General features: G+C 40.3%; 1 protein-coding gene across 1 annotated transcript in view; it reads right to left on the bottom strand.

The window, feature by feature from the left end:
- STAG1 (stromal antigen 1) overlaps positions 1-21,826 on the bottom strand; it is a 160,399-nt gene that overhangs the window by 25,744 nt on the left and 112,829 nt on the right. The window contains exons 14-23 of the mRNA XM_030456265.1: positions 20,542-20,649; positions 18,226-18,340; positions 15,969-16,086; positions 14,742-14,845; positions 13,114-13,206; positions 12,897-12,986; positions 12,534-12,737; positions 9,915-9,985; positions 5,176-5,263; positions 3,541-3,621 (exon numbers count right to left, since the gene is read on the bottom strand). Of these exons, the coding sequence (XP_030312125.1) occupies positions 3,541-3,621; positions 5,176-5,263; positions 9,915-9,985; positions 12,534-12,737; positions 12,897-12,986; positions 13,114-13,206; positions 14,742-14,845; positions 15,969-16,086; positions 18,226-18,340; positions 20,542-20,649 (1,072 nt within the window). The remainder of the gene's footprint in view (positions 1-3,540; positions 3,622-5,175; positions 5,264-9,914; positions 9,986-12,533; positions 12,738-12,896; positions 12,987-13,113; positions 13,207-14,741; positions 14,846-15,968; positions 16,087-18,225; positions 18,341-20,541; positions 20,650-21,826) is intronic.

The following is a 21,826-nucleotide window of genomic DNA, read 5'->3' as shown; positions in this document are numbered from 1 at the left end:
AGAAGAAATACATTCTAAAAAAGCTTCCCTTCCTAACTGCACAGCCCTGGTTGTCATGTGTGACTCTAGAAACAATACACAAAACCACTAAGCAATATTGAGCTCCACTCAAAGAAATCTCACCAGAATCAGCAAAATCCCTGCAATAAAATGTACACCTAAAGGGTGCTGAGCATACCTGATTCAGAAATATAAAATACACCACTATATGCCCAGTATTACTAAACTAACTGCTTCCTCCCACCAAAACATTATCCTTGAATCCTGTATTTAATTCCAAAATATTAATATACTTCATCCTGAGCATGGTATGCCTACACACTAACTAAGCAGGTGAAACAGAGCAGCTAACATTTGACAGCACAAATTCACACAAATGACCCCATTGGCAGCACATGAACACTTCTTACAAGCCAATCCCTGCATCTCTGATCTCTCGGGTTTGTTGCTCAAAGGAAACCCAAAATACCATCTTCTACACATAAGTCTGAGAACAATAATTGGTAAATCCAATGGATATAGAAAAACAAGGACACAGGATTAATTTTATGGCATAGTATGAATTCCCTTCTCCCCATTAGCCTTTTTATCTTTCACTTTCATTCTCTGCCCCTCTCTCCAGCTCCTACTTCCCTCCTAGTAACTGTTTTATCTGGCCTTGCCCTGCTCCCCCCCCCGCAAGTACCAATGACCTTCTTTTAAGAGACAGTTTACCTCACCTGTATCTGAATACAAACCAAGCAGTGCTTCTCAGCTTGCATTTTGCTTTGTATTCTTCTATTTCAAGCCTAAAAGCCTTGTGTGCCCAGAAACCTCTTGAATTTTTACAGCTATATCCACTGGTCTGCTAAAGTTACCACTTCAGCCTATGAACCATCACCTCCCTCTGGCCTTTACATTGTTACAACAAAGTAACACTAGAAAGCTGGATGGACCTACATATTAAAATGCGGTGTCAGAAATATTCCAGTAAAAACCCAACTACTTGAAAAATTAATTACATGATTTTTCATGTTGTGATACTTGTGTGAATGCCTTTGTCTTCCCACACACCAGACTTTAGAAGTGATTCCCTTTAATGCATGCTAATTTATAAGCCTAAATCCCATCTTATAAAACAACCAAGGGCAAAATGATCTCCTAATGGATTAAATGACAGATACAGTGCAGATCAGATTTAGTTTCATACTGAACAATCTGCAATGTAAAATTTAACAGGAAAAAACCCCACAGGAGAAAATGCTACAAGCACATCAGGTCTGTACATTTCTCTTTATCCCCTCACTGCTGTGTAGCTGAGGTTGCTGACCTGGTATAAAGAGCTGCAGGGAATTAATGCAGTACTCCTCTGGAACCAAGCAGGCAGAACACAGGTTGTATTTGTAAGGGGTGGTGTGAAATCCCACACAGTAAGTTACTAACAGTCCCTAGGCTGTTTGGGGATTCCAGAAGCAGCACTGACTTGTCCTTCACGTGGTCACTCTCAATGGAGCTTTCAAAATTCTTTCCATTCCCATGGAGTACATGATGATTAGTAAGAATCAGAATAGAATTAGAAATAAAGGAAAGATAAAGGCTATTCTCCATAAAACAACACCTCGTATGAATGCATCCTGTTTTTAAAAAGCAGGCAAAGCCACCCAATTGCACTAAACTTGTCCACAAGAAAAAGCTACTTGCTGTAAGAAATTAAGGTCTTTTTCTCTGTCAGTTTAACTGGATCACTATGGTGGTAGTATTGCAAACAACAACCTGCTTGCTTTATTTCTGACCACCTAAATTACAAGCTTCTGTTCAGGTTCTGTATAGACAGGTGCTGTGTATGTTGGTTGCTGGCTATAGCTTACAGTATGTTTCTTTTGCTACAGAAAACATGAAATATTTTTTGAGCAATGCTGGCAGCTGTCACCCTGCTCCATCTATGTAATCCTGCTGCAGGTTACTGTATTTAGTTCAATACCACAGAGAAATGCTGTGAACCATAGAATCCTAGAATGTCAGGTTGGAAGGGACCTCAAGGATCATCTGGTTCAACCCTTCTTACGTTGTTCATGTCAGATGTCTCAGCACCCCCTTGAGCTGAGACTTCAAGCTTTCCAAGGTGGGGGAATCCACCATTTCCCCCTGAAGACCATTCCAATGCTCGACTCTCCTCAGAGAATAGAATCACAGAAAAAGAAAAAACAGCAGACTTTTGTTGACTCAACCTTTGCCCCCAGGGCAAAGAAAGGCAGGGCAGAACTGTTGGCTGAGACCCAACAGTGAAGAACACATGGGGAAAAATTCAGTGCAGTGCTGAAGAGAGAGTCTAGGCTTGCACAGACAACCAGGTGCTCCAAGTGTACCTGCTCCAAGTGCTTGGTTTCTCAAACCTGAGTCACTCACTCCAAAGGTAACCAGCAGTCTGGTTTTCCTTACCAGGGAGGCAGCAGGAGAGATATGGTGTGTTGGCTTTATGGCCCAAGGACTGGAGCAACGTGTGGCCTCCTGGATTTGCTTTTGGTTACCGAGCTCCTTCTGTCAAAGCAAAAGTTGTCCCTAAAGATAACAACACTGCTAGCTAGCAGGACTTGAGATGCTTTACTGTGATGAGATTCTGAAATCATTTAAAAGAAATGGGAGGTATTCAGTTTTCTGAGCTGTAGTTGTAGTATATTACAATTGTAATAGTACAGTTGTAATATGGAGTCAAGCTGTAATATTGTATACCACTAGCATGATAAAGAGAAAGAAGCTGAGAGGGGAAAATGGAAACAAAAACCAGAATACAGAACAGCAATTTTTTTCTGATCAGTATATCAGTATTCAAAACAACTCAAAGAATTCAAAATACATTTTTATGTGCATAAAATGCTTATTTTAGTAGTTCTTTAGGACAGCATCTTCTTGATGCTGATGCATAAGTACACTCAATACTTCAGTTTTCATACCATTTTAATTTGATGTACAACTTTTGAAAAAGCCATAAAAAGACAGGATGCTGGTTAAGAAAAGAGCTAAGGAGAGGTCCTGAAAAAGCTAAGGATAATAAACAAGTTACATACAACACTGTCCTCACTGCACTACACATTTGTGCCCTCTGTATTAGTAATCCTCACCACTAGTAACCTTATACTTGTATTTAGCAACATAAAAGATGTAAATAAAGGCAAGCAAGATAAAAAGACATAAATATTAAGCTACCTGATGTGTGCAGACCAACAGCACTGCTTCCAACCATTAGGGAAGCACTGTCAACATCACCTACCCATCCATGCAAACTGCTGTACTGACAATCAAGTCCATTAAGTACCTCCAGCAACAAAGATACAAAAATCATCTGGTGCCAAACGCAGATAAAGACACACTGCTGCTTTGTGTAGCTTATTTAGGCATAAGCTTGATGTTAAACAGATTGAAATATTGAATAAATAGAAACACAAACATTTTATATCTGCTTCACAAGAAGCAGTGGATGGGGTTACAGAGACTCAGGTCTAATGCCTTGTCAGGCCAGTTGTATTTCCTCACTGCAACCTATTTAGTCAAATGCCTACTTACTTTGGAAGGGGAACCCTCAGTGATCTTCACCAGCTGCCAGAGAATGGAGTAATGGGAACACTGCAGTGCCTGAACAACGATCTGCAACAGAGGGAACACAGAATCTCAGCATTGGAACAGCCAGTGGAGCAGCAAAGGGGATGCAAAAACTGTCACATGTTTGGGGGAGAAGAAACAGAAGCAGCTCTTAGGTAGTACTTTAGTATCCTTTCCCTTAGTCAGTCTGGTGCAATAAGAAACCAGCTTACTACAGGTGAAAAAATACTGTGTAAATGATGGAAAACAGAACAGAAAACTGCATTAGAGTACAGCAAGAGGTGATGCCACAGCAAGATAGAAGTACAACCCAAAACAATGTACCTCCTCCATTCAAAAGCATCAGTTTAAATACTTCTAAATCTGACTTCACTACTAAAACAGTCTGGAAATTTGTTCACTATCAAATGAACACGAAGACCAATTTCTAAAAAAAAAATAAAAACAAAACCAAAAAGGAAGAAAATACAAACTTTACTACAGAAAAGACTAGGCTCATGTTTTTTCTGCCCATAAAAGCATCCGTGGTGTCTTTTTAGTATTTCAAATCTGTATTAGGTGGTAAAAATTTCAGTATCTTTATGGCTTGGAGATGCTTTCAACAGTTTGTGGCTCTGTGTAGAACAAATCAAGTTCAGAACAGTTCTCATCACCTCACACAATACTTTTCTGATAGATACCCCTCAAGACCAAATGACTCATTTTCAGCAAACTCCTTGGGGACTGGGGAAGAAATACTGAGGAGAGTCCAAATCTTAGAACCTTTTTCCTAAAATCTTACAGAAGTATCTGGGGAGTCATACCACTGTCACACCCAGGAACTGAAGATGGTTGATAGCTGCATGTCCTGTTCCCTCCAGGGAGCACAATTCCAGCATTAAGCAGCAACTGCAGAGTGCAGAAGGTTCCACAGCTTAAAACCATGCCTTTCACAGGGTATGTGACAATGCACCCTCTATGTGGTCCTACTTCTGGAGAATTTAATGGGATTTTTTTTTTTCTAAATGAGGCTGGGTTAGAATTAACAACTGGATTCTAACAGAAATCAAATGATAACTTAAAATGTCCTGAACTACTGGAGTAGGCTGTCTGCAGGTTAAGCCTGAATTCTGGGAGGATCTGAAATGTTCCCTGTGCTCATCCAGGAGAAGACTAAAACTGAAGTAGGAAGAAACAAAGTCCAAGATGTGCCTACTGGAAACATTCCCTGCTAAACGTTCTTCTTGTTTCCTGTGTTTCAAAAGCTTCCATCTTACCTTCAATGAGCAAAAATAATTTCTGATTACTCTGACTGCAGGCAGAGTTTACAAATATCAGGTTTCAGTGGGAACATCATGATTTATGCATTGCTTTTTCACAGCCAGGAACACTAGTTATGCCTTTACTTTATAAGTGAGAAAGGTGAGGCAAGTAGCTCAAAAATCACAGAATCCAAGATTTCTTTTTTACCTCCTGGATTTTACCTCACTACAATATAAAATTCCCTAGAAGTTTTTCCTAAATAACTGAACTCTAGTGCATCAATTGTTGACATTTCTCTATTACTACTTGAAACCTTTGACTCCCCAGAGAATGCAGTGCAGATGTTGCTGGCTGTACCTGTTCTGGCATAGCTCCATGTTCAATTCCAGTCCTTAGTAATCTGTAGCAGTTGCTGAACAGGTCCCATTTTGTGAGATCGTGAGCACTAGAACGAGAGGTAATAGAGATTAGTTGTGTTCCTCCAAACTCCTCATCACAGCAAGAATAGAGCCTGACCTGGCAGCTCAGCCAGCAGTTTGATAGCTCTGCAAAGTAGTGACAATATCAGCTGCTGACAAAGCAGAAGTTAGGCTTCCTGGGAACTGAGGAGAAATGTTTTACTGCATGGGATTTCTGTAAGGAGGAGAGAAACTCTCTGAATACCATCCATCTTTAAAGGTTATTTAAGTAAGAAGTAGCTCCAAGCTGCTTCTCCCATGTGTACTGAGTGAGAAACTGCTATATGCAAAATAAAGATACACTTTTTTCTCCCTTATCATCTAAAGTCATATATATATATGTATATATATTTATATGCACTAGATACTAAATGTCCTGAAATACCTAAAGGAAGATAGCATGATACACATGAATGAGACAGAGGTGTGGCTGCTACCCCCCATTCATTGTTTCAGTTGTACCAACTTGACTGAGAAGGTTAGCAACATATATTACAGATCTCACCAGTTTGTGATACAGCTTTTTTAATACAGAACTGAGAAATGCAGAAGAAATTACAAAATATAAGGTTTTCTGAAAGACAGGAAAAAGGTTTAGATTTAACATATTTTTCTTCAGTGGAATGAAATTAAGATAATTTAAAACAGAAAGAGCAAGTCTCCTCAGAATAGTAACAAACTTGATGAGTAAAATACTCATCTAGAAGATGAGTATTGGTAAGTCTAAATTAGATAAAACAGCCTCTTGCATCTGGCTGCCTTTCATCCCAGAACCTTGGGTCACCCAGGCATGCTCACCTGTCCCAGCCCTTTGCAGCTGCCTTTGCTTAAATAATTAACTGCCCTCTTACAGAAGAACTACCTGCCAGCAAGGATAATTCTTTAGTTCCAAAATGGACAGGGGCTGAAGAAGTTTAAATGCCTGTTGACACCCCTAATATGAAATGCTTCCCAGCCTGGAGCGTGTTAGCTCTGGAAAACTTCACTGAGTTTCACAGAGGACAGATCAGTTCATGCCCCTGCACTGAGAGCAAATGAAGGGGCAGTTCAGGGTTGTGTCACTGAGCCAAGGGGTGTCTTGACTTCCAATGCAAATTCGTGAGTTGAAAAACAGGAAAACTTTAAAATAAAGGAAAAAAAACCAAACAAAACAAAACAAAAAAACAAAACAAAACAAAACAAAAAAAAACAAAAAAACCACAAAAACCCAAACCCTCCCTCTGCCTGAGTTTCTCGATGGTCTTCAAAGTATGGAAATAAAATGATTCAGAGATAAATTCCAGGCTGTCAAAGAACTGCCTCTGATTAGTGACAGTAAGCACATAAATGCTGCCTCAGCAAATCCTGGGGCTGCTACCAGGGAGTAGCTGCACCTCCTGAGTTACAGCACTGTAATTAAAGCAGTGAAATCTCCTTGGAGTGCAGAGGCAGATAGCAGCAGAGATTATCCCACAGAGATTATGAATGGAAAAACTGTCTTGCTTCTGTCTTGTCATTTCAGAGCCCTCCATGCGGGATGGCTGTGACAGGGACATGGCCCTGAGGCCGGTGGCTCTTCAGCTCTGCTCCAAGCCTGTCCTTTCAGCTCATCTCAGAAGATTTACAGCTTCCAAGGCTGAAAAATTCCAACTTTAACAAGTTGCATGGGGCTTTTCAATATGAATTTCCCTAGAGCCTCCAAATTAATTTAGGCATATTCAGACTCACCTTTGTCTGGTTTGTGCTGCTTAGCAATCAAAGTGATAATTACAAAGGCACTGTGGACACAAACCAGTTCTCCACAGGGGTTCAGACTGAGAGAGCTCCTAGAATCAAAATTCATCCAACAAAGAATTTCCCCATAGTCCCTCCCATGCCAGAGTCCTCATGGGTTACAGAAAACAAGGCCCACCATTTCATCAAAGGTTTCTTTCCTTCCCTCTAGATAGCACTGTCTGCTGGAGCACTTTTCTGCCAGAAAACAGATGAAGTAAACAGCAGTCCTGCAGTGTGTCTGAAAGCCTGGAAAGAAGCAGCTTGTAAAAATTCCATTTTAGAGAGAGGATCTCTCTACCCACCAAACTGCTTCTCTATTAATGAAGCACGAGGTAAGAGTAGCTGTTCTATAGACCTTGGGCAGCCAAGCCAGATCCAGTCTGACTTTGCTACTGAGGTTTCATTTCTCATAATTCCTCCTTCTATTGGATACAACAAAGTTCTGAATAATTGAAGGATGCACTGGTCAGCTTCTGGAAATAAGGTTAAGCAAAAGGCTTCTGTAACAGGAGGAGATTTGACCATGAACTTCCTTATCTTGAAAGTGTCCTGCTCATGCCTGTGATGATAAACCCATGGCTCCTGTCTGGAGAGGCAGCATGGAACCATGTGCCCTGTCACAGTTGAGGACTACTGGACAGAGATAGCTACAACCATAATTTCTAAACGTGTACCAACGTTTATGTACAAGACAGCACCAAAAAGGCACATCCAGACTGATGGAGATGATGCTTGACATTCATGTGTCTTCTACTGAATTAACTGATGAATCAGAAATGTTGGTATTTTGCAGCACACCAACTGCTACAGCACTGATGTGTTACATATAAAAGTTTAGCTGAGTGGAGCTTGAGTCAGTATACAAAAATTGTCTCCATGTGCTCACACAGAGAAAAAAAATGCAGTAAATATCAGTAAGACCCTGGGAAAAGGAGCACATCCTCCAGGTGTTCTGTTTGGAGGAGCTCAAGAAAATTTATTATTATACTCTGGAAACTTGGAAGGAAACAACATAATGATGAATTTCATGTGTACTGAAACAGTGATATCCTTGCCTGATGAAAAGACATGAATTAAAAAGTGTGCTGTGAGCCCTTGGTTGCCATGACCCCCTCAGAAAAAGGATTAGCTCAGGCTCAGGAAATCTCAGTATAGAAGCTTTGTGGTCTGCAAGCTTTGCTGATAATCCCCTGACATGGTTTCTTCCACTTTGCTGGGCTTCTTTTTCCTAAAATAGGAAGAAACAGCAACTACCGAGGAAACACAAGCACAGAGAAGGTACAGTGGAGTTTCTCTCTCTGGAAGAAGAGGGACTTGTTTCTTTTCAAAGCCTCAGCAACTATTTTACCAGTTCACCTTTAGAAGATTTGCAGGGTCAGTTGTTTGCCTGCAATTTCATCTTCTGCCATTGATTTTATTTATTCTGGCTCAGCAACAGTTTCAGATGACAGCCACTGCTCTTTGAGATGAGAATGATCAATGCGAGTTTTGAATGGAAGATCCTGATCTCATAGCTAAAGGTTTGACAAAAATTGTGTCTTGGATGGTATGACTCTTTCCCTTCACAAAGAAATCACATCAGACTCTATATTCAGTAATTAAAAGATTTTGTTACTTCTTTATATGCAAGCAGATATTAATTAGAAATTGCCACTGAACTACGATCATAAATAACACATCAGATGAGAATGTTGCACAGCTGCTCTGCAGCTTTGATTCTTTTCTCTTTCCCATTTTTTTGAAGGCAAAGGTAGAAATACATAGGGAAGACTCTCAAAAAAGGCTTAAGGATTTGTACTTGTTTCTTGGAAGTGAGCTATAGCTTTTGCCAGTCCTCTAAGGAAAGGCAGAAGTGGCTCCAGCATGTTACCAGGGAGACTAAAAAACCTCATTTACACATGTGTCAGCCTGCTGCACTATGGAAATTAGTAACGATTTAATGATCTCCCTGGGACTCTTGTTGAATGGAAACAAAGAGTAGATACTGCAGAACCACTTCATGCAATGATCCAGTGCCAAATTCAGTGTCAAGTGAAGACTTAAAACCCAAAAGAAAAGAGAAATTAAATAAAGAAAAACAATTTGTCTAAAAGAGGGGGAGAAGCAAGGTCCTCTTGCATCTTGTGGTAAGGAAGAAATGATTTCTGGCACTCAGCCATTTGCAGATGAAGCTTTCTTACAGGCTGACCAGAAGCAATTACTTCCTACAGTTGATGGGAGGGGAAGATGAGGTCTTTGTCCTATGCTTCAAAATTCCCAGCTCAGGTGACATTTTTCATGCTGCTCTCCAAGTTCTGGGGGTGCTCACAGGTCTGACAGAGCAGCAGGAGCCTCGGAAGCTGGACCATGCTTAGTGAAGGAGTTGCTGTGAGATCCACAGTTAAGACTGCCAACAACTGAACTAGAAACAACTAGAGAAGGCATCTTCCAGACTCATCATAAGCTGTCAATTATTATAATTACTGCAACTCATTTCTAGAATTTTGAGGAGAAATACTGCAAAGGCATATGAGAAACTGAGAGAAGCAACTTCCTCCAGGGCTCTGCTAAGCTGAGGGCTCCAATTTGAGGAGGGGTCCCTTATGCACTTACTGGCTGCCACGCAGGGGAGTAAAACTGCTAGTAGGACACTCACAGGTGTAAAAGCATTTAGTGCAAGGGATGGTATGCCACTTGCAAGTCAAACCTGTAAAAACAATGGCATTAACCAACCAAGGACCCAGAATAATCCAAAGACCTAAACTGGCAAATATCACTAATCACTTCTCAAGATCAGTATTTCACATTGCAGGGCAAGTATTTGCTCATTTCTTAATGCCAGACATCAACTGACACTCGATGAAGAGGTTAACATAAATTTTTGAGGGAAAAGAAAACACCTACTTGTGGAAAGAGGTTAATCTCTTCAATGTGGAGAGCACATTGTATATGTCATCATCATCGGCTTCTTCTCCCTGAAAATGAAATGAAATCCATGAAGAGAGTTCAGCAATCCAGCAGAGTACAACACTGCACAGGGAGAAGGACATTTCTCAGAGGGTTTATGCTAACACCAAAACCAACTCCAAATTTTTCAATGACTTTTACCTAGATTTCACAATAAAATTAATATTTAAGTAATCACTGCATAGCAGTAGGAAATAAGCAAGTTCACCTGACAATATTCAGCAGCACTCAGTCTGTACTCAAACCAGCCTCCTCTGGCAGTAGAAAACATTCCCAAGAATTAAACCAGAATTTTGACCTATTTTACAAAAAGGGCTGAAATGCAGTTTAGCCATCAGCTGATGAATGTGGCACTGGAATAAAGTCAAATGCTCACACCTGCACCATGCCAGAAACCTGCAGATGCCAACAGCAAGCTTTTTAAAAGCATCAGTAGGAAAATGTCTTTCTTGCCACCCTAGACTGGTGCTATAGTAAACCAAACCATAGCCTAACAGTACTGCTGGCTTCCAGAAGGGTGTGTGGATGAGAATGGGGAAGTCAGAGGAGGAGCAGCTGCTGTACAGTAGAAGGAAGGCAAGTGTTTCCATGGTTGCCAACCAAGTTTGGGGTTACAGCAGAAAAAAATCAACTGTGGGTCACAGCAATACTAGTAAATGGTGAATGGATCTTTTCCTGGGGTAAACTATCCAGAGAACAGAATGTTGCCTCTGAATCCTTGAATGGATCCATGGATATCTGTAGAGATGAACAGTGTGGAAACTTCAAGGGGGCCCTTCCAAAAAAGCCCAGATTTCTCTTACAGTGCGTGTTATGTGACTGACTCCACAGAGAAAAAACATGGCATTTGCTTTGGAGAAGCTCCAAGAGAAAAATCTACGAAAAAGGTGAAAGTATACAGACATATTCATGCCATGGCCAGGGACACCTCTCATCCAGACAAGGTTACTCAAGGCCTCCTCCAGCCTGGCCCTGAACACCTCCAGGGAGGGGGCAGCCACAGCTTCTCTGGGCAACCAGGGACAGAGTCTCACCACCCTCATACTGAAAGACTTCTTCCTAAGATCCAGTCTAAAGTTCTTCTCCTCCATTTCCCCTTGTCCTATCACTGGACACTCTTATGAAGTCCCTCTGCAGCCTTCCTGTAGGTTCCCTTCAGGTACTGGAAGGCAGCTCTAAAGTCCCCCCAGAGTCTTCTCTTCTTCAGGCTGAACAATCCCAGTTCCCTCAGCCTCTTCTTGAAGCAGAGGTGCACCAGCCCCTGCATCATCTCTTTGGCCCTCCTCTGGACTATGTCCTTCCTATGGTGAAGACCCCAGAACTGGGCATGGCACTTGAGGTGTGGTCTCACAGAAGCAGAGTAGAGGGGGAGAATCCCCTCTCTTGCTCTGCTGGCCACGTTCCTCTTGATGCACCCTAGGATAGGTTCGGTTTTGTGAGATGCAGAAGTGCACCGCTGGCTCATGGTGAGCTTCTCAATCAGTCTTTGTGCTGGCAGTCCAATTTTAGCTTTTTTTGCTGCCTGAGTCAGCAACAGATTCCCCAAGGTTTTTGTGTTGGAGTTTTTCATTCTGCTGACCAGAGGTGAGGGACTTCAAAAATCCATGGCTATTAAAACCGACAGCTAAGACACAAAACATGGCATTAGCTGAGAGGATCCCCTTGCCACCAGTAGATGGGAAGAGAGGTAGCACAAATTCTGGAATGTCTTTCCAGGTTCTGCTTAGAAGTTTCTGAGAAGCAGTTCTAAAATGGCAGACAGGTAGAAAGCAGATGTATTCTACTGCAGAATGCCCAGTGGGACACCTACTTCCCAGGGCATATTACATATGGATTTTTAAAAAAAGCTTATTTTCTTCAACTTGCATTTCTAAAAGAGACTGTGGCTTAACTTTCTCTATATCTACATTAAAAAATAAATGTATCTGCCACAGTGCAGTGCATGATGAGAAGCAGTGAAAAAAAGATCTGTGAAGCCCTGAAGTTATGATTAAAAAGCATGAGAATTAGAACACGTTACAGAGTGCTACACAAAGTTGAATTGATGTAAAGCAAGAAAAAATGAGTAAGGTTTCTATTCTAATTTAATGTATCCTGTCGTATGCATTTTGAAGGATAAATTCTTACAAGTAAACCCCAGGTGCCTCCTTCAGGTTTCAGGTGTGTATGTTTTTTCATTCTTTCCAGAGCTCTTTCAATATGCTATCAATAAATATCGTATTAAATCCTCTCTTCCATTCCAGACATAATCCAATCTTGAGTTGGCTGCTTTCACTGATTCATCCCTTTAATTTCTTACGTGGACTGTTTAAATACTAGACTAAATTTTCAGAAGGATTTCCCCATGGCCTTTATTTCACAGTCTCAATGCTTTGCAGGCTTAATGGCTAGTCCAAGGGGTTTTCTACCTGGAGAACTGGCTGCAAATGATGATGAAAGAGTTGCTGCTGCAGTTTGCCTTTAGATGGCTGTTTTCATTACTTGATAAGAATGTTTTTCTGCAGCTTATCATAGCGTATTTTAGGTAGTATAACAATGAATTTTGAGAGAACAAACCTCCTGCAGCAGATCCTCTACTGAGTGGTTGAATCGATCCACAAATTCATCAATGAGTTGGCTGTGGGCTATGTCAACTCTGTTCTGGATTGTATATTCTTCACTACAGAGTATGCTGTAGGTTTTGCTGCAGGCTTCGAGAACATCTGATTCCACATGCTTCTCCACAACAAACTTGATCTGTTTCAGTAAGGCATCCAGATGCTGTACAGTAGAAAAGAATTTAAGCTTTCACCTTGTGAGAACAATGAAATTCATAGCTAGAGTCATTCAAAGAACACACGAGAAAAGGCACAGTGCTGTGAGATGGAAGAGTACTTAGGTACTTGAAAGCAACCAGACTTCTTGCCCCAGGTACTATACCTTTTCCATTCTGCCCGTGCTATAGATTTCCAGATCAAAATACTGAGGGATCTGCAGAAGATTCGCCACCTTCTCAGCATCAGCAGAATACTAGAACATCATTGAAACAAAACAAAATTAAATAATGAAGTAAAAATAAGCACCTACACTACAGAATGGAAAAGTTTAAAAGAAGTTAAAAACATCAGGGAAAGACTGATTCTGTTAAAAAATGTACCTTTGACAGCAACATGGGAAGTGCAATAATGAAATGCTCTGTCAACTTATTTCTGTCATCTATCTGAGTTTTTCTTTCTTTTGCTGTCAAGACCTGCAAGTGATCAAAAACAAGGGAAGTGAACACAATTTCTGCATAGAGTACTCATTATTTCTGAAGTTTGTATTACAAACAAAAATCCATGCAGGTGTGTATTTAATAAATCAAGAGAGGAGGGAATAAAAAACTCAAACATGTTTGGACTCAAGAGTGATTACGTGGGAAGACCAGGTGTCATGAGGAGCTGGGATTTAAAATAATAGCCAGCATGATACTGTCTGGGAACATCAAAAAGTTTTTTAAGATTGAAACTCAAATATAACCCAGGTCAGTGGAAGTTTTGCTATTGCTTGCAAGCAAATTGAGCTTTCACTCATTAAACAAAGTGTTAATGTAAGACCTCAGGGAGAACTGAAGTATCATTAGGAAAGCCAAAACCAAACCCCACTGGAACAGTGATTTTCATTAGCAGAGTCATGGCCTTATCTCTAAACTGGAATGGAATTCTCAGTGAGTCCATGTATCCAAGTTCACAGAACCCATTCACATTTCAGTGACGGATACACAGAAGCTACTAGATCTGTCATAGCAATCTCCTTGAAACAGTGAATAGAGAGACAATAATAGTTCCATAATTCTATGAATAATCAAACCAGCATGCTTCATAAAAACTTAGATCCAGCTTCTTGGCTTCAGAAAAGGAGAGAATACTTTAGAAAACAAATAATGATAATTAAATACTCAAGTTAGCTACTGATTCAATACAGAGCAAAGCTGCCAGACCACACAATAGGGCTTAGAAGCTCAAATCAGAGAAGAAACTATTTCACAAGAAGGTGAGTACATAATTAGCAATCTGCCCCCAGAGAACACGCTAGGGAGATCAGGAGATGACACCTCTGCTGACCAGCCAGAGATCCCTGCAGCTACCATCCCACACCTCATGAGCTAACTGAAAAGAAGCAAAAGCTCAATGTCATACCTACATCCCTCTGTGAGGAGGAACAGCCAACACCAACCATGTGCCTGGATGACAGGCAGCCTGTTGTGACAGCAGGAACCCAGAACAGCCAGGGAAGTGAGGTGGAACAGATCTGTAACCCAGGTAAGGAACCACAGCAGTCCCAGCTCATAGGAAGGCAACGGGAATGCTGTTGCAAGTCAGGCTGCTGCTCCCCCATGAGAACCCAGACATGATGAAGATACTGTTGGCTTTTTCTGCAAATTTTACCTCCATATTAGCAGCACATACCTCTTTATGGAAAAAGTGATCTTGTTCTGCTCCCCAGCTCTAAACTTTCAATTCTAACCTAGATTTAATGTTAAGGGCTGCAGATGGGGGTACACTGCAAGTGTAAACTAGGAGTAAGATAAAAAAAATATCTAAAAAATAAAAATATTTTCATGCTGTACAATTACATTACTGAGCAATGGAAAACCCCAAATGAAACAAGCAAAACCTCACACATATCCAGGTCACATGAAATGGGAAACACCAATTATAATAACCTAATTGAAAAAGTGACACTGTAGACAATTTTTGTTATTCACACACAGAGGTCCAAGCTACCTGGTGCAGCACCACTTACTCTCTTGCCAGTGCCTCTGCCTACTGGAGGGTGTGCTTCAGCAGCCTGTCTGATTGTACACACCATCAGCTCAATCAGAGCACTCTCCTGCCGGTCAGACATTGCTACAGGGGAAAAGAACAGTAAGGTCAGTTCTGACTGCCAGTCAAGCTGTGAAACACAGAGGAGAGAGAACAATGTCTTTTTGTCTTATTTATGAACTCGAAGCTTTCTTGCTTGCTCTTTGAATTGCCATCCTCCCCATCATCTTAAAATGGATATGGCAGAACTGAAAGAAATCCAGAGAAATGTAGCCTGGGAAAAGGATGAATGAAGGGGAGCAAAACAAAGATCTATAAAATAGAGTGCCATGGAAGACAGAGAGTGACTGCTCACAGTCACCTCCTTATAAATATTCTCAGCATTATGAAGTATTATTTCTGTTGTTTGCAAAGCTCTTCAGGTCAAGCCCAACTAGTCTACAGAGAAACAAAGAACCAAAGTACCTGATTTCCTACAAAAATCACCATCTAAATCCTACAACTGCAGCAGGTGGATACTGGAAGGTTGAACCAGATGGTCCTTGAGGGACCCTCCCAGCTTGGCATTCTGTGATTCTCTGATTTTTGGATCTGCACACCCTGCTAGGAAGCAGCAAGAGTACATTTGCATCTCAGACACCTGAGCCTTGCCAGGGTCCCCAAAGAAGGAGAATCCTGAAGGAACAGCAAGGATCTTGAGTGTCACTCATTACCATTGTGGACTTTCTGGCACAAGCCTCCCAGGCTACCTTGTGCACACAGAACCAATTAATAGTGAAAGGAGATTAGAAACTAATGGTGAAAGAATTTCTGTGTTTTTTTCCTTTTGGGAATTCATAATGTTCTAACATTGCCTGAAAAAGCTGCATATTTAACTAACACCACCTCAAGTGCTTGTTTATCAAAACTGAGGTAGCTTTTTAATGAAATGGTCAGGTATATGCTAGTTATTTAAACATTCAGACAGGAAGATGTTCTAGCTTTTAATATTAGGGAACCCCAGAACAGCAAAGTTAACAAAATGAAAAACAAAAATGCTGCTTTTGAAGCAAAGTGCATTAAAGATGCATTAAACAAAAATCTTTTTCAAATATAACTTTCCAAACAAACCAGAACATAAATACCTCTACCACCACAGTGCAAAAGCTTTTTAAGGACTAATTACCCACACTGCAATGTCAGTAAAGTTCAGAGGTTAAACAGCTACCTTCCTCTCCTTGGATTGGCTCCTCCAGGAGCAGTTCTGTCATACATTCCCAGTCTTTCAGCAGTTCTTGAGAGCTCTCCCACAAACTGTCCACCAAATAGGCTGCATGTTCATGCAACTGGAAAATCCAAAGCAACCATCAGCATTCTGGTTCAAGCAGCAGTCTTCACTTTCATAATCATTTTGCCACAGAGTGTGTAGAGTGTGTCCTGGGTGTCTACTCATATGTTAGTTGGAGAGAAAATGCAGTTTAAAACTAACTCTGGAAGGTCTCCTTCCAACTCAATGATACAGCTGCAAGATGACAGGGAATATGTTTTAATGGAAAATGGAATAAAAACTCTTTTCCATAAAGAAGCTTGTTTGTGAAAAGTGTTCCTCAGAGTTTTGACCTAGAAGCTGTATACTTACCTGTCCTCACTTTCTTACTGCATTAGAAAAAGGAGAGTTAGTGAGACATGAGACTAAGAGAGAGCAGTAATGTCAGTAAGGCAGTTGATTTCAACAGGCATTCATTTTTTACTATCTGCTCAGAAAATGGTAGCAGAAATCCTACTGATTTCAGGGGGTAGAGAATTAACAGGAACTGTAGCTGCAAAACAAGTTTTTATGTAAAACAGCACAACCTTATGTAAAACAGCACTTGTGAAGTGAGAAAAAAGGCTCCATGGGCCTCTACTGTTTTACGAACTGATCTTCAACCACTCTCCAACAGTCACAAGCACAACATGCAGTTTTGATTTGCTGGCCAGATATGGGACTCCTTAACTGGAAAATATCTATGATCATAGGGGCAGGAGGCTTCTGTACTTTTACCTACTCTTCTGTTTCTGACAGCTTTGGCAAAAAATGCCACGTGTTCTCAGGAAGCCGTCACAGCATCCCCTGGTCCCCCTTCTGAATGCACCCTCTCAGACTGCAGCACTTACAGCCTCCAGGCCTATGCAGGTGGAAACTCCCAATTCTCTAATTCTTCATTAAAACTATTGTCATAATATTCTATTTTGTTTCTAACAACTCTCTCAAGAACAGCAGTAGAAAAACTGGCCCTGAGAGACAAGCAACCTCCAGGAGCAGCATATAGCAACAGCACTTTGCTGATCATGGCCTGGGAACAGAGCTGAGACTCTCTTCTCCTCAGGACAGACAAGCATTATGCTGCCAAACTTCCAGTCATATGCACTCTAATTTAAGGTAACTGCACCAGAAAATACAATAATCTATTGCAATCTCTGTTTTTAAGAAGCTGGAACTAAAGCTATATTCAGGTAGCAGAGTGAGGGCTCACACAAGGAGTGACATCTCATCTGGATTTCATTTGGGGTTTTATAAGGTGTTTCTAAAGAATGTTAACATTAACACTGCACCCGAATGTTATCCTTCCTCCTCAGCATCTCTGACCATCCTCATAGGCAACCTCGTGTTCCAGGCTTTGTAATAAAATACCCAATTGCTATACCTTCCCTTTTGCTTTTTACACAAAATATATTACCTTCCCTTCAGAGAAACATTTCTGCCACCCTTTTCCTTCAATCTTCCTTTGCTATCTATTTATTACCAAATCAAGTATGTCATTTTTTTAAACCTTTCCCCCTCTATTTTAAGAGCACCCTGTACCTGGTAATATACCTTCTCAAGTTCTCCTCCACTCTACAGCCACTCCCCACCTAAATTACCATCACTATGCCCCTACCATACAACTTGCCATATTTGCTTCCTCTGTAGACAAAATAAGGGCACCTCTCATCCTGAATGCTTTCATCAGGCATTTAACACCACTCTGTGTTCCTGCAGTCTCCATCCTCCAATGTTCTCAAGATGCAACTGCATAAAGCCCTGAACAACCTCTTCTGCTCTCCCAGATAACTCTGCTTTGAGCTCATGACCCTCAGGTCCTTCCCATGCAGAATTATTCTAGGGCTCTAATCATAATTTGAGGTACTATATAATTTTTATGCCTTGCTGTTTCAAATGATTCTATTCCATAAAGAGTCACTCCAGAGGTATACTCCTTCAAAAAAGATTTTTACATTTCTATGTAGGAATGAATGCTGGTAGCCACCAGAAGACTACTGAGTACAATGGGGATATGCAAGTGCAAAATAAATCATGAGGAAGATTTTGAGCTGTATTTGCTTGATGGGCAAGGAGGAGAAAAAAAAAAAAAAGAAATACAACTTGTTACTGTATGTTGATAAATCACTATTTAAGTTCCAGATTTTATTAAACATGTAAAGGTTAAAAATTAATTTTTTACCTCGCTTTCAAGAAAGAAAAGAACCAACATTCTAATAAGGTTTCCATTTGGACTATTTCGCCCCCTCCTCTTTGCTAGAGCCTCTTCAGCTTGGGGATCATGTCTGCTGAACAGTCTAAAAATAAGCAAAAGGAGCTATCATGTTTATCAAAACATCTCATTTCTGCAACAATATGATGAACATTCACCGTTGAGATAGTAGATTTGTTCATAAACCATAGCAAAAGTTCCTCAAGATACTTCTTTCAAAGGCATGATCTCTACCTGAAGAGATGAATTTATCTTTAGAGTCTTCAAGTTCACAGGGCTGGAAGAATTTCTCACAAAAAAGTATTTATATAGAAAGATTCCACACAGTTTTACATATTTATATAATTTGTACAGTGTTGCATTTTTAACTTACCTTAACAAAGATCTTAAAATGGGGCTAGCACTTACTCCATTAGTGCCTTGAGAACTAGGGTTGTGTCTTTGCTGTGCTCACACTGACTGTGATATGGTATAAACAAAGCCAACATCCCATTAACCAGATAGCCTTAGGCACCAGCAACAAGAATAAACCCACCTACCAGTCAGTTGTCTGGTTTGCTTTTTGGTTTTTTGTCAGTTACATTATACATTCTGCATTGAGCACCTGAATGGCACAGTTAATTCCAAACTCCTCTCAAGGCTGGAATCTGTTATTTTAAAGAGATCTCAGCTGGGCCCACAGCCCAGTTACAGCAATAACTGGTTTACTCTGAGCAGTAAACTTGCTTTTACAGTGAAAAAATCCATGCTTTTACAGCGAAACTGCAGTCACAAAGTGCATCAGAAAGGTGAAACGCTTATTCTGATTTCTCTGCTGCAACTTATTGAAAAGGACACAAACACTGTGTTTTGAAGACATCACCTTTTATCTTAATACATAAGAAATCAGCACCTCTGCAGATGCTGAAAAACCTTAAAACATGCACCTCAGGGTAAAGCCAGTGACTCCCTCTGTAATATTTGCTTTCCTTTGCTAACTACAGAAAGTCCGATGACCACCCTACACATTAAAAAAATGACATTTAAATGTATAAAATCAGATGAGATTAAATCTCACCTCAAATACACAGAGCTCCAACTCTTTTTTATAAGCAGAAACCAAAGGAACATGAGTTTTAGGAATGGGACAATCTTCTCTCAATGCTGTTTACCTTGAGAGACATCTACAGAACACAGCATAGTACCCTGCTGCCAGAAGAAGTCTGGATAAATGCTTGTCTTTACTCTAAATACACTAAGGTGTAGCTTTGTCTTCAGTTACCTTCAAAGCATTTTTCAAAATTATTGTGTCACATGTTGATTAATGAAGACATTTCAGGATACATTTTTAACAAGAACCTAATCCTTCCCTACAACTTGTAAAATTTCGTGTAAAATAAATGTAACTGAATTTTGCAAATAAATTCCTTGAAACAGACAATGCCTGATCACAAAGATGGAATTCCAGAAACCCACCAACAAAAGCTTGTAATTATAAAGTAGACTTCTGAATGCCTAATAAACAACAGAAAATTAGAACACTGCCAAAGGAAAACTGATGTGTTATATATTTTTTTCTATTACATATCTTGGCATGAAAAATAAGATCACCTCACTCCCAACATAAATAGCCTACAAATATATTAAAGAACTCCTAATGTCACAACCACAAGGGGAAAAAATAAAGCTAGTACTCAAAAATTTTAGCTGCAAACACTAAAATGAAACAGTTAGCTACTATGATGTGGCAATGTCCTGGTCACGGTCACTGATGTGGTGTGATTCACAGCCATGGAAAAGTGAACTCAGTTCCTTTGGCATAATGGGTAGATGAAAGATATAATCACACTGAAATGTATTTTTAGGGGAAATCAGTGAGTTCAGAAACAAAGTTCTTAATTATTACTACATAAAAACCTCTCAAGTTCACAATTTTGAAATAATCCAGTTTAAAACTTTGTAAGGATGATGATTGTCTATCAGATAAATCATCAGAGGTGGTCATAGCAGTAATTCAGATAACACCTGCAGGACTTAAATCATCTGTGCAGGTTTATGCAGCCTGTATGTGTATAGTTAGGCCTAGAGAAATAAGGGAGTTATCTGAATTCTAGAGTGAGAAAAACATAAATTTAGTTTGAGTCTTTAGGTATTGAATTTAAACAAGAGAGCAAGTTTCTGCTTTAAACTAAATACCTCATGTGCTAAATTGGGGTATTTCACTATAGCTTCTTTGCCTTTCGATCTCTACCTTTACTGGGAAGCATTTACAAATCTCCTCTTATTCCAGAGCAACTCATAACTTACTTTTTGTGAAGGAATTCTCCAGCAGCTACTGCAACAGGCCGGTGTGCTGAATACACCAAGTGATAAACGTTCTCACAGTCTTCATTGGACAGAGCTTCTTCACTTCCACTGGAAGAGTCAGAAAGTAACACCAGAGCTAAAACAAATGTTTCATTTTGATCCCCTCACCTCCCCTCAATTTCTGTTGACAGCAACAGGGTTGATTATTTCATACAAAATCTGAAATGGTTGAATATTTACTTCGAGGATCTTTGGTTCAATTTCTGAAGACACTTTGAAAGAGGCTGTAAGACTGACAGCTTGTTTGATTTTCTTCTCCCAGTTGTATCAAGGTATACATATAAAATTAGGGGAAAAAAAATCATCACAGCTTACAAATCTCACCTGGTTCTTACTACTGAGACCCTCACATTGACTACAGTGCACACACTGTAAGGTGCCAAACATTCAGTATCAAACATTTAACTAAAAACATAGAATGATCTTGCTTTAATGGGAGAGTTGGATGGTCTCTAGAGGTCCCTTCCTACTGATAATTCTGAGATTCTGTAACACCTTGCTTAAACTTATTTACTTCTACAGAAATACCTGTTTTCATCATGTAACCGAAGACAAAACAGAACACAAAAAAAGGTGCACTGGATAATATGTTACCTAAAATATTACTGTGTTCCCAAATGTTATTAATAATGTAGTGAATAAACCTGTTCTACATCTCACTTGTGATCACAATTCTTATACTTGCTTTAAAAATGTAACAGTAGATACAGCATTTCCCACCTTCCTAATATTACAAGTCTAATATCTGTAAATCAGAGCGACTCAAATTAAAAAACAAACCTCAGACTTCTTTTACTAAGAGGAAAAGCTAGTCTAATCTTTCATCCAAATTCTGGGTCCAAAAATGTTCTTCAAAGCAGAGCCACAGGGTATTAAGTATTATGCAGAAATTCTGCACAGCTGTTTGTAAAACAGATTTTCTTTGACATAGGTTTGACTGAGCATCTAGTCAAAGCATAGGGGAGCTCCTCCACTGCCCACTCTGGAGGCTGCTGTGGGCAGCCTGGTTCCAGCAGTCAGTGGGATGATCTCTGGGCTGGATCTGGACCTTTGCCTGGGAAGACACTGCAGCTCTGTAAGGAAAAGCTGAGGGCCTGGCAGCATGTCCCCTCCAGCACAGCCAAGTGTTTAAAACTGCAAGTTGCCACCTCTCCAGAGCCCAAAAACAGGGGTGGGTGCAGCTAGCACCCTGCCACTTTAGTTACCAGACGACTCTGTTCTGCTG

Source organism: Calypte anna, chromosome 9 (genome assembly GCF_003957555.1).
Source record: "Calypte anna isolate BGI_N300 chromosome 9, bCalAnn1_v1.p, whole genome shotgun sequence".
NCBI lineage: Eukaryota > Metazoa > Chordata > Aves > Apodiformes > Trochilidae > Calypte > Calypte anna.
This window is presented reverse-complemented; position numbering and strand designations above follow the sequence as displayed.